The sequence below is a fragment of the Harpia harpyja genome, chromosome 1 (assembly GCF_026419915.1).
Source record: "Harpia harpyja isolate bHarHar1 chromosome 1, bHarHar1 primary haplotype, whole genome shotgun sequence".
Classification (NCBI taxonomy): domain Eukaryota; kingdom Metazoa; phylum Chordata; class Aves; order Accipitriformes; family Accipitridae; genus Harpia; species Harpia harpyja.
This window is the reverse complement of record NC_068940.1, coordinates 61,733,261-61,756,170: the sequence shown is the minus strand read 5'-3', so window position 1 is coordinate 61,756,170 and position 22,910 is coordinate 61,733,261. Positions and strand designations below refer to the sequence as shown.

General features: G+C 47.1%; 1 protein-coding gene across 2 annotated transcripts in view; it reads right to left on the bottom strand.

Annotated features, from left to right (window-relative positions):
* The window catches only part of MTURN (maturin, neural progenitor differentiation regulator homolog), a 29,102-nt gene extending 6,526 nt beyond the window's left edge, over positions 1-22,576 (bottom strand). The window contains exons 1-3 of one of the 2 annotated variants that reach the window (XM_052796972.1): positions 22,357-22,576; positions 16,262-16,384; positions 9,769-9,921 (exon numbers count right to left, since the gene is read on the bottom strand). In XM_052796972.1, the coding sequence (XP_052652932.1) occupies positions 9,811-9,921; positions 16,262-16,384; positions 22,357-22,518 (396 nt within the window). In that variant the 5' untranslated portion in view covers positions 22,519-22,576 and the 3' untranslated portion in view covers positions 9,769-9,810. Of the gene's footprint in view, positions 1-7,980; positions 9,922-16,261; positions 16,385-22,356 lie in introns of those variants that run through there. The other variant, XM_052796962.1, reaches the window with a different exon arrangement.
* Between the last annotated feature and the right edge of the window lie 334 nt (positions 22,577-22,910).

Sequence of the window (22,910 nt, the reverse complement as noted above, 5' to 3'; positions counted from 1 at the left end):
TAAAAACTGGCACTGATTTTCTGTATGAATCGCTGCATTTCCAGTACAACATGTCCTCCTGAATGAAGCCTGCAAATCTCAGTCCTCATCAAATGCTTTGCTGGAGCTGAGCATATGGTCCTTAAGGATGCAGAGGAAAATGGAGAGCCACGCTTGGAGGGTGGCCAGCTAAACAATAGGGAAAAGGGCAGCCACAGTCCTGGGCACGCTGACCAGGAAAAAAACTGGGCAGAAAGAGGCATATTTTGCCAACTGCACTCCCAGTTATTTAGCCTGCAGCTGTAGCTGGGGAGAGGGCAAGCAGTATGTAGGGCAAATGCAAGCTCACATCCACTCAAGCTAACTCATTTTCTCATTACTGAGAAATGTAATGCACACACTGACAGTGCCCTGCAGGCAAAGGCAGCACTGGTTTCAGGTCTACCTGATGGGGGCTGCTTGCTGCAAGGCTGAGCGTTTCCAGGGGCTGGCAGCAGGAATTAGGGTCTTGGTCTGGGGTCTGGCCCCTGGATTGCTAGCACATGCAGGGCAGGACTCACCACTCGCCATCTCCTCAGCACCCTTTAGCGTATGGCTGTGCCAGTACCTTGTGCCAAAACTCTGTCCCTCTCCTGGTACTGTGGAAAGCTGACTGGACATGGAGTGGCTGTCTGCGACTGGCTTGTCAGCCTCAAGTCATCTGGATGTGGCACAGCTTGGCTCCCTTACACAGCCACTCCAGCCCCAGAAGCTGAGAAGGTCCGGGGAAAACCCAGCTCCACCTCCAGTCCTGGGCAGGGATGATAGGTGAGATGAGTGCCTGTGAAAGGTAGGTTGGGATTGCAAGGACCTGGGCATGCAGAGAGGTGACATCTGGTCAGCAGCTGAAGCGTGGGTGAGGCCAGCGCAGCACTGGGGACGTAGCTCAAGGCTGAGAGCAGACCAGTGTGACCAGCAGCCACACACGCTGCAACACTGGAGTGCAGATGCATGCACACAAAGTGCGCCTGCAGTGGAGCTTACTCTGAGGGGCCATTGCTCCTGATACAGTGCAGTCCAGCCACGGTCCCAGGAGGGATGGGTACCACTGAGCTAAGAGGTGTAGGCACCAGCTCCCACTGCCCTATGCAGCTTTGACAATGCCGGCATCCATCTTCAAGCTGCTTCTTCCCCCTCCTCTCTGTGGTCTTTCTCCATGGCAAGCTCTCAGCCCCTGCATCTCCAAAGCAGGACTTTTCATCCCATGCGCTGATTCCTTTTTCCCCAGCCTGAGTCCTTCTCCAGCAACAGCTGAAGTTGCAAGAGAGCAAAAGCAGGGTCTTGCAGGCCAGCAGCAAACTTGCTTTTATCATGCCTGTAATGCTGCCATCGGCTAGAGTTGCTTTAAAATTTAGGCTCTGCTGACCTCTAGGGGACTGCTACAAACCCAAAAGCATAAGGGCTTCAAAGCTCACGGCATCCTACAGCCCTTCACACACTCCTAAGGAGCCCTGTGGTGGGTATAACATAGCTGACACCCACTTCTGGGCCCTTTAGCACTATTAGAGGCTGTAAATAAAAACCTGGCTCCAACGCTGTCTCTTCCATCGCACCATTACAGCAGCAATACCTTAAGAAAAGTGTACAGGCAAGGTAAGGTTGCTGTGGAAAGATACTACCGGCTATCAGACTGCCCCATATAATCGCTGCTTTTATTTCAAGAAGCACTTGGGAGCTTGAGAGCTTGTGGCTTTCACCCCCCTCTGTATCAGTTTGTCTAATAAAAGATATTAAAACCTTGCCTTGGTGTCACAACTACAGCACTACTCGGTGAAAAGCATGGATGCATACACCTAGGCATTGGAAATAAAGTTAAACATGCTTTTTTATGGCATTTCATTACTCACTAAACAAGTGGTGGAAGCAAGAACCTTGTCACAGAGAAGAAGGAACACGAAGACTTGTAGAAAGAAAGCATAAAATCTGATGTGCTCCTTTAAACAGCACATGAAGCTGCTGAAGGGGGGGGGTATCTGTATGTCCCAGCTGACTCTGCTTGAGGACAGCTGTGGTAGGACACAAAGCATTAGGCAGGAGCCTACAGAGGCAACACAAACTGCACATCTCTAATGGATCTGTTCTCCTTGATACAAAGCCAAAACCTGTCATAGCCCAGGAATATCCTGATTTCTTGACTTGGGGAAGGCATGATGTATACCTGGGGAGCTGGAGTGTGGACAGACCTGGGCTGGGGCAAAACTACTTGCATGGCAGAGTGCCCCCAGCTGCAGCCACCACCTTGTGTGTGAGCTCCCCATCACAGCAGGGAAGCTTGTTGTCCGTAGGCTGAGGTCCATATTTGCAGAGAGCTCTTCTCTAAACTGTTTAAGTTCACTCGACCTTCTGATGCAGGAAGAAGTCCATCCAGCAGACCTGAGCAGGCAGCAGCCTCCAAGTAGCTGAACACATGCTGGGACTGTCACCTCTTCCACAAGCGTGGCTGTATATGTAGCCAGAGCCTAAGTGTCACAGTGGCTTCCACCATATGCAAAGGTCCCTCTCAAGAGGTTGTGGGGCTTGTGTTGCTGGGACCATGCACCAACATGAGGGAGTCAGTCCTGGCAGGCACTCCACCAGCCACAGGAACAGCTTTATAGACAATGCTGAGGGCTCTGGACACACCACAGGGCACGTAATTGGCATGCTCCTACTCAGCGCTCGTGCCCTGGGGAGTGCAAAGAACACAAGACAAGTGCTAAGTTAAAGTACTTGCTCTTCCATGGGCTGGAAGATGTTCTTCAACCCACAGACAGAAGCTCATGACAAAAGGTAACAACTGACAGCATTCCTTCAAATCAGGGTGAGACAATGTCAAAGTGGCAATTAAAAGTGCACTGTTTAAAGAAAAGAGACAAATGAGTTGAACAGAATCACCAATTTGCATTTCAGCATTGTTACATGTCTCTTAATTAGAACGGATGTCTCCCTAATCTGTGCAAAACAGAAGACGACCTGGGAGGTCTGAAATACTGGCTCATTCACAAATACAACCAACAATTCCCATCTTCTGACAGCAAATCCACTGCCTCAGACTGCACCAAACCAAACCACCTGGTAGTTCTGGGTCCTGTCCTGCAAGGCAGGGCTTACTCTACAGTGTCCAAAGCTCAGATGAAATCATTTTCTCCTCCTTACAGCTGCAAACACTGTGTTTAACTCGCCACGCACCGACAGCCCCCAGGAAATGCAAGCCTCTCATTCTCTTTGCCGCATGCTTTGTAGGTACACTTTAGCCCCTCAAAATTCCCATTTAGTTAATTTTGCTCACAGAGAAAAGACTCCATCAGTCATCAGAGTTTGGTAAGCTATTTAATGGCAAGCTCATGGTGTAATGACACTGCTAGATTTGATGTCTCGGTTGTCAGAGAGGAAGGAGGATCAGAAGAAAGGCAGGGCTCCACTGAAGGCTTACACCTTTTAAAGCATTGAACAAAAGGGCAACATCTTTTGGTGACCCATTTCACAGCTTTGGAGTCCCAAAGACAGATCTTCCAGCCAGAAAAATGGTGGAAAGCACAGCAGAGACAGCCTTTGCATGGCATGGCGCAACATAATTTCTGCTTGACGTGTTGAGGTCTGACTGGTCCCTGTATTAGTAAAGGAAAACTTGACAACAAAAAAAAATTGCATTGACTGAAATCCAGAGCTGAGGTTTCCACCACCACCCCCAAAGATGAAAGCAGACATCCTTTACATGCAGTGTTACCACTGATCTTTGCTTACATGAGCAACAGCATGTCGGTACAGAAAGGGAATTTCAAAGTTCAATGTATTTTACATTAAATCAGTGAGCTTTACTGTAGTCAGCAGTAACTAGTTCAAAGAAGTTTTTTCTGCAGACAAATGAATGCCCTTTTTGTTAATCTGTATATTTGTTTCTGACCAAGCTCATACTGACAGTGCAGTGCTACATGGCTGTGTAGAAACTTGGGTTTGCAATAATGCAGATGCACCTTTAGGGATTGTCTGTCTTTAAAAAAAAAAAATCAGCAATGAGAAAAAAGTCAAACGTAGAGCACGTAAATGATAATTTGGCTCACTGAACAGGTGATTGTGGTTAAGTGGTTTCCTTCATACACCTGCCACGGACATCAGATACCAACAAGGCAACTAAGTAAGTCTCAGAAGAAGTCCGATAAAAACCCAAGGTGACAGGGTCTGCCCTCAAGAGTCTTTCCTATCAGAGGTAAGGAACAAATTTAAGGAATCTCTTTATTTTAGTATCTGCCTTGGAAGTGACGTCCCTGAGCCTTCAGCTCCGTGGTGACTGCAGGGATCACCTCAAGCTCAGCCTGTTACAGGGTCTAGGAGCAACTGCCCTGAGTCACTTCTGCCTGGCTGTCACGTGAAGGTTTCCCAGCTGCAGCTGGCTGCAGAGACAGGCTGCCGGGGAGCAGGGGAGATCTGCCAGAATTAAACAGATAAAACAAAGCATTTCCCTCTGCTCAGCGATTTACAGAAAGGGGCATCCAGCTAGAGCCCCTGAAGGGATCCTTCCCAATTTCCCATGTCCTGTGGCCAGACCAAAACCTGCCAGCGCTGAGAAAGAGATCTGCAGGCTGGGCCAGGCTCCCCAGCGACTGGCAGCCAGAGAGGTCTCATTTTCTGGATGCACAGCTTGGAAAGCCTCAATGGGTCATCATTTTCAGAGACTGGATTATTTAGCTAGGCATTACTCCCTGTGAAAAGATCTGGGGTTTGGCACCTAAAATGACTGCTCTCTTCTGCATAACCCCTGTCCAGCATAGAGCACTCATGGGTCCTCAAGGGATAACACATCTCCCGTGCCACCTCATCCCCCTGTGAGAAGGTGCTGCCTGTGCAGAAAGGACCACACAGCTCGGTAACACACTGTGCTGAACTGCAGCTCTCACTGATGCACCTGGCTGCAAGCTGTGGGAGGTAAGAGGTGTTTCTCTCCCCCTTCCTCTGCTTCCCCTCTTCTGGGAGTGGGAATTTCTGAGAAGAATGAAGTGGTAAGGATGGACACAAGGGAAGGATGGACACGGGGTAAGGATGGACACAGGGTAAAGGTGGACACAAGGTAAGGATGGATGAAGTGGTAACCTCGCCTCCTGCAACAGCTAAAGCTGACTATGAGTAAAATAGCCATGGACTTCAGCCCTGGGTCCCAGTGAAAGGTCAGGAAACATGCTGAAAGAGGCTGGGAATCTGCCCTGTATGGCAGCTTTCCAAAGCAACGTCCATATTATTGCAATCACTTTTACTGTCACAGTCTCATGTCCCACCTTGTAGAAGGGGAAAGGGCAGTTACCTACTAAGCAATGCTGTAGCAGAAGCTCCTCCCTGTTGCCCCCAGACACCATTTCACACAGCACACCTTACATGGGACACGGTGCCAAGACGCAGCAGTTAGTGTGCAGGTCACTGATGCAGGAAAACTAACTCTGGCTATTCCTATCAAAAGGGGCATTCTTACAAGCATGCGACTTTCAAAGGCACAGCACTATGCACAGAGGGAAACTGCCTGGAAAACAGTCCAGAGCAGGGCAGGAGGTAGAGCTGAAGTCTAGCAGGGTTCATGTCATCATGCTCAGGGGTGTGCTTTCCCCACATTTCTGTGAAGGGAACATTCTGCCAATTTTTTTCTCTCATGAGCAAGTCCTTTTAAGAGATGTTACTGTGCACCTAATAAAGCAGCTTCCTGCTCCCTGACTGCTGCTCCTACCTACTCACACAATATCATAAATAATAGTGTTGGGGAAGAGAGGAGAAGGCAGCTTTTTAGTTTGCCTTTTCTCCATTCCTTCCTCTCTCAACCATCTCAATGCATTCATCAGGCCAGACACTAACGGAAAAACTCAACCAAGCTCAAGACCCCAGTAATGCCCAGAGCAGTTTTTTTATAAACTGCATAGGTTCAATAAGCAGATACTTGGCAGGATGGTTTGGGCTGTCTCAGAAATCTCAGCATCTCTCTGAAAGGGACCCTTCTCACTCTTGCCCCTGCTACCCAAACAAGTTGTTACATTTCTGAAGTCTGCTCTTCCCTCTGGCATCCCATCTATTTCTCATCCCCCAAGCAGCACTCTGCTCATTGCATTCATGCAACTCATATTCAGAAGTGCCAGTTCTGCAAGAGGCTCTGCTCTGGTGTATTTATATTTAGCTAGAGCATGAAATGCCTATGAGAGAAGGGCGAGGGAAAACGGAGACTCTTCTGTGTCCTTTCACTAATGGTTTGCTTTGAGGATAGGCAATGATAATGCATACCTCTTTTCACCCACAGATCTAAAAGCATTGTATACACTGGTGGGCAAATAATACTAATGGTCCCTTTTACAAAAGGCTTAAGGTGAGACTTTCAAAGGGGGTACCCTGCTCCCACTGAATTTCATGGAGGCCTGGATGCATAACTGGAGGCCTGCCTCGAATTCCCAGCCACTGAGATGCACCCAAAGCTCAGGGCAAGGCAATGGCAGAGCTCTGAACCCACATCTTCTCACCGAGTCGCCAGGCTTGCAAGCATTTATGCATGTGTTCGCAAATCTTGTGTTTCAGTCTGGCAGCCTAGCCACTGGGTCATGCCACCCCTGGTTAATTATCAAATGGCTAGGAACCTCAATATGTGGTGGGAGTGAGGGAAAAATAAAATACAAATAAAATATAAAAATACTCTGTAATACAACTAAACCAGTTCCACATCTCTTGCATCGTTTGGTAAGTATGGAACAAGTAACATGTTAATACAGAAATGTATTTGGTCAAAGTAAGCAATCAATATTTTTTGATAAAATACATTCTATATTAATGCTCATTCACATTTAATACACATGTAAATTAAATTTTCTATGTATAAAATTCCAGTTTATTCTCAGTGCTGCCTGGTCATGCTTCAGTTCAGCAGCAGGGCTCAACACATTCGGCTCCCAGCAAAGTGAGAGGGGACAAGAGCACTCAGCTTGCTGCAGGACCAAGCCTCACACATCCCCTGGAGCGCCCAGTCCTGCAGGTCCCATTTGAACAAAATCTCGCTGGCTTCAGTGGGAATTTTGCAGGGGTGAGCACTGCAGAAGGGCTCCCCGGCTGTCCAGCACTTGCAGTCTGCTGTGGAAGTCACCCAAATGGCATATGGCATTCCGAAAAAAAGTGAGTTAGTGAATACAGAAAATAATATATCTACATAATTTACAGCGTTATGTTTACTTGCAACCATATTAATGCTCAACCGCTCATTAACAATTCAATCAATATGCAGAGAAAGGTAGCAGAGCACAGTACATACATATTACAACCTCCTGTATGCAATTACAAGCATTGGATCTCACAGTCTTTCCTCATTTCATGAATTCCTGCCTATGCCGCTGCCACCCAGAGCCCAATTCTCCACTGAGCCTTGTGGAGTCAATCCTTCACAGCACTTCAGCCAATTCAGATTGCATCCCCACCGTGGCCACAGGCCCCTAACACTGTGCCAGGCACCTTCAACTGCAGGTCCTCAGCTACTACCCACGTCCACCCCTGCGCCCTCCCCTCTGTTGTGCCGGCACTCATCTTGTGCAGCGACGCGCTGAACCAGACGGTGGGACTGATCCAGCTGGAAAACTGCCTGTCTGTAAAAAGGCAGAGGGTTATTTCCCAGTCAGACCGAGCCCGCAGCCCAGCTCACGACGCAGCCGTGCCCGGGGCTCGTGTAAGTGTGCGTGTGGGTGCATGCACGTGCATGTCGCTGCTGGCCACCTGCACCTAAGCAAAACGGGTGCAAGTGGCTAGCAAACCTGAACGGCAGGACTTTGCCTTCAGCTTGCGCTACTGCAAATTATGTCTTGCATTACATTACAGCAGAGGAAAGTCAGCCCCAAAAGATCTACTTGCATGAGCCGCAACCAAAAGATTGGATGCTATGAAGAGAAAGGTTCTCCCAAAGCAAGGCTCTATTTAAGGTTATGGTGTCTGTTTTAGCTGGAGAGGAAAGAAAAACTTAGGGACTTAAAGCAGGGATGGAAACCACTGGTCTTACATTTTATTTTAGTAAGCAAAAAGCCTATTGCTGCTGTACAGTGTTATACAATGAACTGCCACGGTTCTCACGTCACTAGTCCATAGAAAATGTGCTGCGACTACCATGTTTATGCCTGCATGCCGAAAGAATGTACACAGTTGCATTAAGCTCTGTTTCTCTTCCACTTTTTTTCATATTCTTAAACTCCAACTTTTACAGTGTTGTAGACACTTCTGTGCATACTTCAGGTATGACACACCGTCCTGGTTATGGAAGGTCTTTGCCCCAGATTGGAAAAATCAAGTGCTATGCATTTCTCAAGCCATCATCAGCAATGTAAACCACCAAGCAAACTTGCTCTCTTAAGTAACCTTGAAAAAAATAAGCCTTTAAAAAAATCTATTGAAAAGGAGACATCGCTAACAACAGGGTTTTCAAAATGGTGCGAGTTGTTTCTAGGAGTTGTCCAAGAGTGAGTCGTCACTCACTTTTTGTTTTTATAAAGCTAATTCTGTATAAAAGGGCTTTTGAAGCATGTGACCTTCATTTCACGATTTTTAAAAAATTGGAAAAAAGGAGTAAATTTAGAAACATTTTGCTCAATTATGGAAAACAGCTGTATTGCAACAGAATCCCCTTTGCTTCTTATATTTTCAGTACAAAAGGCAAGTAAATAAAGAGACCCTGCATCTTCACAGTCTGGCACTCATCCGAGTCACTTAAATCCATGCAAAATTGGTATAAAATACGACGGGTCTTCTTCTCCTTTATACCAAGACCCCACCAAATCCCTCTGGGGAGCAAGTCCCCAGCTAAGTAAAACCTCACTAGTTTTTGTATCAGCCAAAGTAGTAGTATTTTAGCTCCCCTCCAGCGAGGTGTAACTGTCCAGACTAGCTCAAAGGCCCAGGGAGAGGAACATATCCAGCATAATTTTAAGAGCCAGGTGCTGGTTTATACCCTTATGGCTTCAAAGTTAAGTTGCACTTCAATTCACAATGCTGTGAGGTTTGAGTAATAATTTAGCAGTGTATTAAAAACAGCAAAGCTTAAAGTTGGTTTTCATGCAGAAGTGAGATAGGCGATGGCTATTTTTTAATTGATTTGTACGAAAGCAGCATTTGGCTTCGGATCAAATGGTGTTGGAGAACCAGGGTTGGTTATAATGTGTACTGCTGATACTAATTACTCTCAGTTATTAATCCAGCACTTGTAAACTTGGTTGTTAATAAAACAACACTAATACGTCTGACACCAATACTCCCCTGGACTTCCCGCTTCCCATTAATTTTGTTAAGCCTTCATGTGCACTTCTGCAGTACCAACCATATTAAACTAGTGTTTTTCAGGAGAAATCTCTCCAAGTTTGGTACTTTGTCAAAAACCATAGCTGTTGAACTAAAAAGAAAAGCGCAAGTCGCATTTGCTCTCTGCGCTGGTTTCCTCGGAAAGGTCACCGACGAGGACTCGGCACTCTCACCACACGCTTCCTACATTCTCAGTACTCTACATTCATGTCAGTGAACGCCACTCCCGAACATAAATCGAAGAGACAAGTCAGTGACAAAACTACTTCTAGACTGATAATGGCAGAATGCTACCAAGACAACTCCATAGAAAACCCACTGAAGCAGGAGCAAAATTCAGGTCACTTCTTAGCAAAGCTTATCACAGATTTTTTTTTTTTTCTTTTTTAAACCATTTTGTAAAACTTTCATCCTGGGAGCCAGATATCCCCATGTGATGTATGAATTCGAACAGGCTAACGTGGGACCACCTGACCCCACCTGGTACCAAAGGCTTCCAAATTTTTTTAGCTTCTCAGAAAATCACTGCTGACTGACACCCATCTGTTGGTGATCGGCTTCTGGTTCCTCTTCTTCCGCGTCTGCATTATATTCTTCAAATGCATCATCATCAACATCTGGAAGCCCAAGTAACTACAAAGAAGAGAAAATACTGTGTAACAGTGAATTACCCACTCATGCAGCTTTGCTGCAAATCTTCACACAATACCTAGGTGACACTTCTTGAAAACCTCAAACCCTGGAATAATAGTATTGCGTAACGATCTTGACACTCTTTCTCTCCCTCCTGTGATAAAGATTTGAAAATGCATCCTCACACGAAATTAAGTGCTCAGAGACCAGGACATAAATAAAATCAAAGCAAGGAACTTGCAAAAAGCTTCACCTTCTTCCCTGAGGTCATATCACAAATTGTTGATTGTTTACACTTGGCAGTGGTTTAACTTCAGAAAGAACCATGATAGTACTGTAGCAGTAGTTATCTCAGTTTAAGACTGTGTTCAGCAACCCTATAAAAGCCAAAGAAGAAAGCATTCTCATGCAGAACTGGCTAGTATGGAGTAGGCAAGGAGTCCCTAAAAACCTAAAGATCCCACCATGTTAAGTGCTTCTCTTGAACCCTTCAATCCATCACTCCAGAAGCCTTGCATGCTGGGTGAAGCCCTCGCAGTGAGAAATACTGTGTATTCAACTCAAAATTGTCCGAGTCCCTCTAAATTTCTGCAAATTAGATTTGGGCTTGTGAAGAACTGCCAGTCCATCTTCCTTGGACAATGTTTGGATGCCTCAACCTGATGGCTTCTATCACTGCAATGGCACTTGTTTGCTACAGGAAAATGAGTAAACAGTGATGTTTGAACTTTTCCCCTTTCCTCCAAAAGGTTGCCAAGCCAACAGAAGTCAGGAAGACAGATAAACCAAATAATAGTCAAAATAATGCATCTGTTGTGGAAATCTCGTATTAGAATCCTACACGAGCAGCTACTAATAGCCACAAAGCAAAATTGTATGCCAGGCATTATTGGGAATACCATGTATTTAGCTTGCCAGGGCTGGAAGAGCAGCACAGATGCATGCAACATCCTGTTTGGAGAGTGACGCAGCTGTTAGCTCTCGAAAGAGGCAAAGCCCAGAAAAATCGGGAAGAGGGTGACACTTGCTAGGTGGTAGCATGAAAATGAGAAGGCTGTGATGAGGCAGATTTTTAGGGACCTAAATTAATTTAGTCTGTGATCAACATTCAAAATTATTCAGTGGACACAAATACAATGCACAGAATTAGCCTCTGGGTCCAATGAAGCTTGTATTCCCCACTGTTACTGGAAGAAAACCAGTTTTTTAGTTGCAGGGTTTCTTCGGCAGGGAAATGGAAGGAGAATTTGCTGACTAAACCCCCTCCTTCGCATTTTAAAAATATTTACAGAGAGACCCCAAGCTGAAAATGTTTTCTGAGCAGAACAAAGAGTAAATATTCCTATGCATACATATTTTTCAAATCAAATGCTTAGCTGAACATGAAGCTACTTGGTTCATTTTCAGGATGCGGGGGTTTTGTTTCATATTGAAGCTACAACTAAAATACTCAGGTTTTAAAATGCAAAAGTGAGGCCTCTAGACTTTCTTATCCACCAGTATTATTTTTGCTAAACTGATTTGGTGTATTCAAAGTAAATGTGAGTGTTGTACTGCCCCGTTTATATCACCCAGCAGAAAGAGCTTTGATCACATTTTTTTTGCTCAGCTCCGATTACAATTCCTCCTTGATTTGCAGGGAAATGAGCCACGTGAATCTTCATTTTATGGGATACCGTAAGCCTTTCCCATGCAAAATTAGCACAGAAGACACAACATACACCAAGAGAACTGCAAAGACGCGCACAATCCCGAAGGACGGGAAGCACACCCTGCTTTTCACACATCCCCTCTCCCTTCACCCTTGGGACACCCAGCTCTCCTCTCCCTGGTGCAGCATAAATCAAAGAGTGATGCTGCTGACGTTAGCGGTTTTATGGAGTGTAGGAAGGATGGGGATGGGATGGGATGGGATGGGATGGGATGGGATGGGATGGGATGGGATGGGATGGGATGGGATGGGATGGATGTTCCTCCAAAAGAGGCGCAGTTTTGTTCTCTCACGGACACTTTAGGATATTTCAAGGCACCAAGGACCTCAACCATGCAGGTCCTGCTTTTAGGCGCAGGTCCTGCTTTTAGGGGTCACATTTCATTGCTTCACACAGGACTATGGTCCCTCACCACTGTTATCCCCTTACTGCTCCCTGGACTGCAGTGACAAATCAGCCCACACCCTGACCCCAAGGATGGAGGATCAGGGTCCAAAGTGCAGGGAGCTCTACAAACATTGGGTCAAAACAGAAGGAGGGTGTATAAAAGATGAAGACAAAATAAGATCATGAAGGTGGCCTGAGTTGACCCTAGACCAACTCCCACCTTGTCTTTTTTCAAACACACTAGTTTTTGCTTCTAGTCCATATCTACTTCATATATTAAAGTATCAGCTACATGGTAAACTTGAAAGGACTTTAATGGAGAGCAAAAACAAGGAGGAAAGAGGTAAAACAGGAAAGGGGTGTAGAAAGAGAGAGCTGATCCATCAGCCAAACAGCCAAGGGGAACAAAACTGCCAGGTGAGGATGTGTGGCGAGAAGGAGGACAGGAGGGTGGTGAGGAGGGAGGACGACCAGCAGCAGCACCACCTGAACTACATCTATTTACTCCTGCTGGCCAAACTACCCATCTGGAGGCAAAGGAGAGGTCACTGGGATGTGTATGAATTCAATGAATACGGGATAAGTGGCTTTTACACTGCAGACTCCCCAGTTCAGATGTAGGCTTTTTAGGCTGAAGGTGAGCTCAATCAGGGAGCCCTGGAATTTGCTGCTGAACTGTAGGACTCATGTTTTGGTCCTCTGCAAACTCTGTCAGTTGGTGCAACGTCCCTCAGGCATTTTTATTTTTTATTTGTCTTTCTTCTCTTAACTATTTTGAAATGCCCTGATTTCATACAAATAACCTAGTACTTTTAAGTTGCAAACTCACGAAAGCAGAGTGACATTGCCTCCTACCAAAAGCAGACACACAAACACACTGAAAAATAAGCCAAGTACAAGACCAAGCTTTAGTGGTCCACATGATGCTACACTAGAGATAACATGGCTCTGTCAAATCCCAGTGTGAAGGGCTTAGTCTCCAGGCAGATGTGCTTACAGGCACCAGCATGGACACTTCTGGCACCAGAGAGACAAGGGCATCAGAGGAGATGAGATGCTCTGAGGCAAATAGTGGTGTTTGAGCCCAGTGCTACTGATATCACTTCATGTACCTGCATGGTGTCTGGCACTTTTGGATGCTCCCTGAGTAAGTGGATAATAAGGCAGATGACAGAGTTTTGTGGAAACCAACCCAGGAAGGCAGTAATGGCCAGAGACAACATACCCCCCACCACCTTCAGCAAAGAAACAGCTTGACCTTGTCTAGAGCAGGATTTAGATATGCGGTTTAGCTGTCAACGGTTAACCGACACTTTTTGAAAGCCTTGTCTAAATAAATATCCTGCCCTGGCACTGTGTTTATGCCCATGAAACATAAGGGAGAGATGCCTGAGAGCAGTGGGGGCTGGTGAGCAGCTCCCAGACCACCCTCATTGCCTCCTGCACCCAGGGAAGAGCAGTAAGCAGAGGGAAATCCATGTCTCTCACTGAGAGGGATGCCAACTGCTGGGCGTCCCTGCTCTCACCACCTCCGAAACATGGGGCCCAGCAGCGTGAGCAGCCAGTCCCTTCCCATGCCGCAAGCCCCACGGTAAGCCTGCTGAGACGCGGCTGGGCTGTTACCATGAATGTGCAGAGCAGGCTGAGCTGCGTTACCAGGCAAAAATCGGTCTGGGAGCCCTCGGTTAAGGGAGGGCAGGTGCTCATGCCATGCAGGAGGGCATGGAGAGCTGCAGGTGCACCGCTGGTGTCTCCTCCCAAACATTTCCCTTTGAAGGACCCCGACAAAGACTTTGAAAACTGTTTAATAATCTTGGATGTCCAGCTGAAAATACTGAAATGGAAAAGACTTTCAGAAGGTGCTTACCAAGCACATGCTAAAAACCTGGCCCCTCCTCAGTGTCTCAGATTGAGCAGCCAGGACCATCAGACACTTTAGAAGAGGCCAGTCTGACCTTCAGCAGCAATTTTTCCTAAACTGCCATTTCTCAAACTGAAATTTGCCAAACCGGTCTCTGACAGCAGACTTGGTTGGGATAGCGCAGAAGAAATGCCCTGCAAATGCACTGTTACCTCCAAGCTAACAGCAAGGTGGTTTTATTAGCAAGACAGGTCCAGCAGAGAAAGGATGGGGGACAGCACAAAGTAATGCCAAGGAAATTATTTTCCAATACTGATGAAAAATGGTTTTGTTCTTGCAAAGGCCTGAGGGTGCAAAATAACTGTTTCCATACATCTATGGCAACACCCTTCACTTTTAAAAATCTATCCTACCATGCATGTGCTATTTTTAATAATTACAATAAGGGAAAAATGTCAACACACTCCTTATTAGACTTGTCTACACACAACCATACCTCAAATGATAAACCCGGTTTTGTTACACTGATGCAAATCTCTCAATACTAGGTCAAAGGAGAATCTGAGAAACTTAATCTTTGTGGTACATCCAAGAGAAAATGAAGAAGTACTTGACTACAAGACTGCAAGAGGTCTCTGGCAATTGAGGATGCTGGCTTGGAGCAGACAAAAGCACAATGAAATTCAACAGTTAGGAGGCAAAACTAGAAAAATGCAGATTGTAAATAAAAGTTTTTCACAGGAGCGTAACTAATGATGAGAAGAAAAAATGCCCAGTAGTGCTGTATCCTTTAAGTCACCTGAAGACTTTACATCAAGACTGGATGTCTTTGGAAGAGATACACTCCAGCTCAACCACAATTTATGTGCTCAGTGGTAGGAATCATGGGGTGAAATGTGATGTATTAATGAAAGGCCCAGAGTAAATGAGCATAATGGCTCCCCTTGCTTTGAACCTTTTTATTCTGAAGAGTAGCTCAACTTGGTTTGACTGAAGCCAATTTCTCAGCAACTTAAGCTATGCTGAAATACATGTGGTTTAAATGAAATAAGTGATCTGTACCAATTTAATTAAGTCTTTTTGAAGTCCTCTTTAGTTAACCAATGGAAGTTTCTCCTCAAAGACACAGCTTTTCTGAGCAGGAGAAAACAGCTATGAAGATCCAACTGCCGAATACTGTTCTGGGAAACATATTTATATTTTTGTATGTTTTCACGATTACAAGCAGCTGTACTGATGGATCAGATTTCCAGTCCTTTCTAAGAAAAGTGTGCATCTGTTCTATTTATTTCCAGTCTCTCAAAGGATTCTTTAAAATGATGCTCTTTTATGTCGACCAGCTGCAACAGTCTGCAGCAAGGCAATGCAAGGGTGTAACACAGGGAGGCCGGTGTTTTCATATCGGCACTCCAGGCCCTCCCTTTCACTCTAAATACTTGGGATACATTTTCAGTCTTCTCGATTAGTCAGCCAGAAAAAGAGAGGAGGGAAAAAGGTCTATATTTTCAGCTGAGTTTAAAAATGTCCATCGGTCAGCTTTCCCATGGACATCACGGGACCGTGGCTCTGGCAACAAACCTCTGTTCTGCTTTGCACCAGCCACTTACCCAGCCCAAGGCTCTCAAAAGGAGAGGCTGTGCAACAGGGAGGATTTGGCAAAAATGAAGGACAACAGCCAGCCTAAGTCACCTCACTGATGCAACCCAGGCTTTGACCAAAATCTTAGTGTTAAACAAGGACAGAGAAAGCTGAGTAGCAGCAAACCAGAAAAATACACACACACACACCCCCGCCAAAACCCAGCTTCTGTTCTCTTCTCAGTGACCAAACTGGCATTTGCAAATACCAAGTGGCAACCATCCCAAGAGAAAAATCTGGACCACCTGGGAGAAAAAAACCCAACCCTAAAATAAAACAAACTACTCTCAGGAGAAACCGTATTTCCAGCTTCCCAGAGGTTTACTCTCGCTACCCAGATCCTTGCAAAACTCCCCAATTCCAGTGCCAGGACATAACTCTGCCACAAAGTCCCGCAGCGCTGACTTGCATCCCGTTCCTCGGAGTCAGCGCTGCATCAGCAGGATGAGAGCCCCTGTGCAGCTGGGGAGCCAGTGCCACCGGCTGCCGCACCAGTTGGGCTCCCACCCTGCCCAGGAATCTCATCCTCTCAAACACAGAAATGGAAATAAAAAGGCAGCTGGCTTCCAAGAAACAATTTCCAATTGCCTGATAGTAGCTTATGTGCTAACATCCCTGTGCCCACGCAGCTGACTGGAGATGTAAGTCCCTGCAGAAGAAAAACTGCCTTGCTCCATCCAGTGCTATCCTATTAAAAGTCACGGGTAAATGTCAATGTTTAGAAGTAAAAAGAGGCACTTACGGGTCTGAAGGATTTGAAGACTTTTTCCAGTATTTCATGGAGTGTCTTCTTCCCACAGGAGGAGATGTAATCCTGTGCAAGCTGCAGAAAAGGTAAGCAGTCCTCACTTTCGCTCCACACGTGCTGAAAGCCAACAGCAACACGAGAAAGAAAAGGCATTAACAGGAATTCACGCTGGCCCTTCCACGTGATTTTATAAGGTGATATGTTGTAAACATCTGCCAAACTACACTGGGCCTCCTGCTGTTCAGATCCGCAATGGGGATGGGCACTGCAGGCTGTTTCAGAAGCCATGCTTCTGAGGAGAAACCTTGATTTTATTAATACGATGCATCAGAAAGCAGGGAAATCGATCCAGAAGAGAATGCAGCCTTACAACTGCACCAGCAACGAAGGGTACACATGCCTTGCACATGCACATTTTATGAGTAAAGGTGTTTTCGTTTGACATCAGCCCTGCTCAGACCTGGAAGTCCTATTGGGTTTTTTCTTCTTCTGCATCATCCGCTGCAATGAAGCCCTCAGGAAGAGCTAGAGGATCTCTCTGTCTTCCTGGCATTAGTTCAAGTGTGATGTGACCCTGGAGGTGGAACTTGATGTGTAATTCTCTCGACAGTGCAGAAGAAAAGATGCAAAATATACCTGCACCTTAGAGACAGAGCCAAGGAGAGAAATTTGGGCACTCACAACATCCTGACACTTCATGTCTCCCTCCCTGTTTTGAGGTTTACTTCTCCTAGACCTGAATCTTCTGTTCCCAGGCAGGCACATTTAAATCCATTTGGGATATTCCTCTCTTCTTGCTCTTGTTTTGCAGATGCTGGTTCCCCAGCCTGGCTCTGTGAAGCCTCTCCCAAAATTGATGCTTATTCTGCTGCAACAAGGTTGTTTGAAACAGAGCTCATGAGCAATGGTGGAAGCACTCAGGCAACAATGCTTCTTGCACACAAGGGCAGCACGCAGCACAAGCTAACGCATACTTTTAAAGACCTTCTTTCTGAAGACTTTGTGCATGGGACTGTCTTAAGATAGTCTGCTACACAGAGAAGTGTAACACTGCAAAATTGGTTTAAGACTCTTATACCTCTGTTTTTGCACAGCAGCTTTTTTCCCTGAAGTGCTGTGCAGCTTTTTACTGTGCTATAAACGGTAGGTTATGCTTAAAAAAGGAAAGAGGAGGGTCTCTCTGAAGCTTAACTAACATACAAGGAAAGAGTAAGAACAACAGATGTTTCAATCCCTAACATAAGGCTTGCATGTCGCCTTCCTGTTCCACGGTGAATACCTGCCAGGGATGCAGTTTTACACTTACTGAAAGAAAACACTACTTAACATCATCTAAGCTGCATCTTTAAGATGAAAACTGTAACTGCCTTGCTATGAGCCTCACTTGACCTACATTTTCTTTGCTGCTTGTTGCATTTTACAAGCATAAACATAGTGAAATGTTTTGTTATGAAAAGAGCCCTGCCTTACTGAGTAGGTTCTGCTTTTTCCATGTAACCAGAGTCATCTCTTAACCAGTCTGGCAATAAAAATAAGTTCTTTACAGTCTTGCCAACTCTCAAAGGCACATACCACAAGTCTCATGATACTTCATGCCATCTTAGAGTCATGGGCCTTGTAGTCCTATAAATATACAACCAAATCCCAGCTTCTATTTACAAAAAAAAATATAAAAAATGCCTGCACTTTGTGATTTCTATGGCCTAAAAAGGCAGAAGGTACATGAAGTGAACTCAAATGAACCCTCTTTAAAATATCAAATGAACACTTTCAAATCACATTTTAAGAACAGCCTTGAGATTTTGGAGGTCTGGCCCATGATTTCTTAATACTTGGCATTAGCAATAACAGTTTAGTTAACTTCTAATCTTTGTGTCAAACTTAAGAGCTGGATGTTGCAGCTTGGCAGTTCATGGCTCATGCTAAACCTGTTGTAATTGTTTATATGTAAAAAACGATTATGACTGCTAACATCCTGATTCTTGTTTAAGTTGTGGCTTCTTTTGACTACCAGAGCTATACACAGGAGCTTCCACATAAATGAAAATCAGGCCCTGCCCTTTTATAAATAATAGTTAGTTCGTTCCCCAGGGAAAGTTAACCCCGTGTTGTCCTATCATGTTTTTACAGTCTCTTTTCAAGCTGCACCACGTTTCAGACTGCAGCGTGAATTTGTCAGCAGTAGCGCAGAATAAGATGATCTAGCACAAGGGGAAAACCTAAGCGAGTAACTTGATCATTGAGCCTTTGAAGAGACTTTTCTGCATAGCATCATAAGGCAGTAAGCAAGTAAGGCTTCCAACAATTTCAACATCTGCAGAAGATTTAAAACTTTGGTTGTAGCAACAAATGCACTCACACATGCCATTAGTGCACGCATCTCATTCAGCAATGGCTTGATTTCTTCTTCCCCCCCAAGAAAACTCAACCATAATAAAGACCAGGGTTATAACACCTATAAGTTCAGCTGCATCTACAGGACTCTGTGGCTGTTCAGCGCTGCACTGAGGCAGTGCAGGAACTGAGTCTCACCACTGACTCATGCATCTCCAGAGGAACCTGCAAAAGGAATTTTGGCTTCTCAAAATAAAAACAAACGTAATTTGAGGCTTCAGCTCCTGCTTAGAAAGTTAGAGCAGTCAGTGAGGCTGCACATACGGAGATGTTTTTCCTGGACCCCCCCCCCCGATGCCTGAGGATCTCTTTGCAGTCGGAGAAGCGGGCTGTTAGCAAACCAGTGGACCACAGTGCTCGGCCATGGCTGCGCAATTAAAAAAATATTAACCTCATCATCTGAGTATGTGTTTTCCAAGCTTGCCCAGTTTTGCTCACAGTTGCTTTGTGTCACTACAAAAGCAGACAGCCACTAATTTCCACCTCAGCTGACCTAGGATCATGGTTGAATTATTTAGTTCAGCACCTACACACAGTACATAGCTGAGGCAATTCATAGGGTTGCATCTGGAGGGGTTTGCTTTCCCTCACGCTTTTAGATGATTCGGTGTTGCTGGATGAGAGTCACTTGCTGGACCACCTTTTTCTAACCAGCCCACCTGCTGAGCATGGCAGCAAAACTTTTTCTTTGTGGAGGTAATTGGACTTGCAGAAAATATTCAGACTCGCCAACTCTGTTCTAAAATATTTTAGGAATATTTTGCATCAAGGTGGCATCATATTTTTATTTGATCTAACGGTTAATTTGAATACCAGCAATAACACAGTGACAAAACAAATGACAGACTATAAGGAATAGCATCGCAACCCCCACCCTCACTGGTTATGGCTACACAAGTCCAGTTAATTTTTTGAGAACACCATGAGCCTCAAGAGCTAAATTATACGTAATTCAGCTATCTAAAATGCTGATTCAGAGAGTTTTAGTGTCCAGGTGGTACTGAAAATGCCAGCAGGCATCTAGATGGGTCTTCTGCATCCCTGGCATGCTAAAAACCTAGCCTAATGATACCTTTACAGGAAATCAAAATGATATGATTGTTGTGATCTGGAATCTCTGATTTTATAGAAAATTCAGAGTTAATCTCCCCCAGTTTGCATCTTGGCAACCTTTCTGTGTTTTTCTCCTCCTCCCTTTTAAGTTCATCATGCTCATCATTTCCTCCTTATAAGTGGGTTATCATGGACTTCTCCAGCACCTCCTACATAGCTTCAGCTTTTTAAGTTGCATTATTATGAAATGAAGATGTAAAGAAAGAGAACAAGAATACCAGGCACCAGATGCTTATTAAATGTGAGGCTCCTTTATAAGAGTCACAGGGTGTAAAAAGGCTGTAAAGTGTGCCACTGTGAATTCTGTTTATATTTACTCACTTTCACACTCCATTGTGTTACTGAAGCCATGCAACAAGGCTGGAGTGCAAATGCGAATCAGACCCCTGGCTTGTATTAAGTCTCCTTAAAATAAACTTTAGCCTGTAATTGCACATAGAAAGGAAACTTATCTTCTGGAACACAAAAAGAGAAAATGACTGCAAAACACAAGATAGCCAAGCTGGGAGCAGAAATGAAGCCCCACAGTGCACTAGGAGCCGAAAACACGATGCTGGTGAATCAGCTTATTAGTGGTTCTTAATCGCATTAAAGAGATACCATCAACAGGAAAAGAATTAAGAATGACACCTATCTGCCTGTCTTAAAAGTATTAATACTACAAAAAGTGCCTCAAGTAATTATGCCAAAAAAAGACAGAAGAAAACACTGCCTCTAGTTTTCCACTGTTTATGTTTTGCATTTGACAGCAGTTGGCCCTTTTGCTCAGTTTTACTACTGGTGGCTTTGGGCGGGGAGTCCTTCCCACAGCAACCCTGGAATGAAAATATTTGCCAAAAAGAAAAGGGAAAATGTGGTTGCAAACCCACAAAAATTGGCCAGTGTTGGAAGCATAGCAATAGGGCCTGAAACTGCTTAAGCTTTTTTTTAAAGAAGTTGACTAGATCTTGTTTTGAAAGAGTTTGCTCAATTATTGAGCAGCATATAAAGAAACAATACACATCTAAGAAAAATAATGAGCTTTCTTGGCAATTTCCAATATCATTAGCATCCAATCACAGCTTTAGCCTAGTCCTTCATTGGACTCATACGTATCCCTGCTTAAGGGTCCAGTAGGCATGGCCCCTTCCAATCACAGGCGTCTCTAGAAGGGAACAAGTGCCGGGATTTGACGGGCTCCTCGGTGCTGGGAGATGGGTGTGCAGGGCCAGTCCCACTGTGGACCAGGAGAATCCACACCCAGAGATGCTCCACTGCCACGGCCAGGACAGCGGCTGAAGGTCTCATGTATCCCTGGACAGATGCATACCTAAACTTCAGATAACTTCTTTCATAAGTCAGCATGACCATCTGCCCAACACAATAAATAAATGTCCTGCTCGCCGGGATTTGTGGTCCTGAAGAAGTCATTTCACTGCTCTTTGTTTCCACGAACTCATCTGTGAAAGGGGTTCATACTGCACTTACCTGTTGGAAAGGGATTTAATTGTCAAGCAGCTCTAGGGATGAAAGTTGCTCCGGCAAGGCAAGGACCTACAACATTCCTACAATAATGGTCTGCACTAGGAGCTAGTTTTTTTTAAAAAATAAAATAAAATCCTTTCATTGCAGTTAACTGGAGTTTTGCAGGTTACAAACCCCGTGGCGAGGTGCCGCTTTTCGGTTAACTCTTCTCGCACTGCTGCTCAGCACCGGGAGGGCGGGGGGGGGGGGAACACCCCCACCCCCCCACGCCCACACACCCCAATCCCAAAGCCAGGGGTTGTTTTCCCGGTGCCATTTCTGCACAAACTTGCCGCCGAACTCCGCGAGGGACGGGGAGGGGAGCCGGCGGCGGCGCCGGGCCGGCACCTGCCCGGGTCCCCCAGCCCCGGCGCGGCGGCGGGGGTGGCGCGGCCCTCCTGTCATCCTGACTCCATTTTATTCCTGCCCATTCTCCATTTGCCGTGACAGCCCTGCCAGTCCGCTCGTCCCTGCGCCGAGTCCCGGCACCTCGGGAGGAGGGAGGGGGGCCGCGGGGGGAGCAGCAGCTGCGGCCCCCGCGGGACGCGGAAGGAGAGGGGGCCGCTCGCACCCCTCCTCTCCCGCCCCCCCCCCCCCCCCGCAGCCTCCCCGGGCCGGGGTGATAGGGAAGGCGGGGGCGGGGGGGGGGGGGGATGTCCCTGCCCGCAGCCCTGCCCGCGGGGCCGCCCCCCACCGGCGGCGGACTCCATTTTCCAGATTGTGGTGCGCGCTGGGGAGGATCCCCCCGCCCTGTCCCCGCCACCCCCGGCCCACACGCCGGGCGCACCCGCGGATCCCGGCACCACCGCCCGCCATCCCGGCATCCCTCCGCCCCTCCCGGCACGGCCCCCTCCTCCGCCCCCCCCCCCCGCCGGCGCTCCCCCTCGGGTGCTCCCCCAAGCACCGGGGATCTGCACCGACGGAGGGGGGGAGTGTCCCAAAGCGGCGCAGAGGCCGCCCGCCCGTTCATGCACACGCGCGGGTACCCACGCGCGTCCGTGACCGCTCCCCCCCCGGTCCCGGTCCCGGTCCCAGTCCCGGTCCCGGTCCCGGTCCCGGTCCCCTCCCGGGGCACTCACGAAATTGTCGCCGCAGGCGGCCTCCGGGCAGAGCACGTAGAAGGATACGCCGGGCTCGGCGTAGAAGTCCATGCGCCGCTCCGTCTCCTCGGCGGCGATGAGCTGGAAGGGCGTGCGGGCGCACCACCGCTCCGCCGCCTCCGCCAGCGCCTCGAAAGCCATCCCCGCCGCCGCCGCCGCCGCCGCCGCCGCCGCCACCGCGATCCGCGCCCGCCCGCGCGCGCCGCCCCGCGCACCGCCCCGCGCGCCGCCCCCCCCCAGCCGCGCGCGCCGCCCCGCGCCTCGCCGCCGCGCTCCGGGCTCCCGGTTCCCGGCTCCCGGCTCCCCGCTCCTCGCTCCCCGCTCTCGTTTCCCGGCTCCCAGCTCCGGCCCCGCCGGGGAGGGAAAAAGCGGCGTCAGGGCTCGGGCGGCCGCCGCCCGGCAGGGAATTTGCTGCGGACAAGTGACTTGACGCCTTCTGGCAACTTGGGGGCGAACGGGGGAAGCCCACCTAGGGACCCGTTGTCAGCAAGACTCTGCTTTCCAGAACCGATCCAGAATTTCGTCTTTTACGA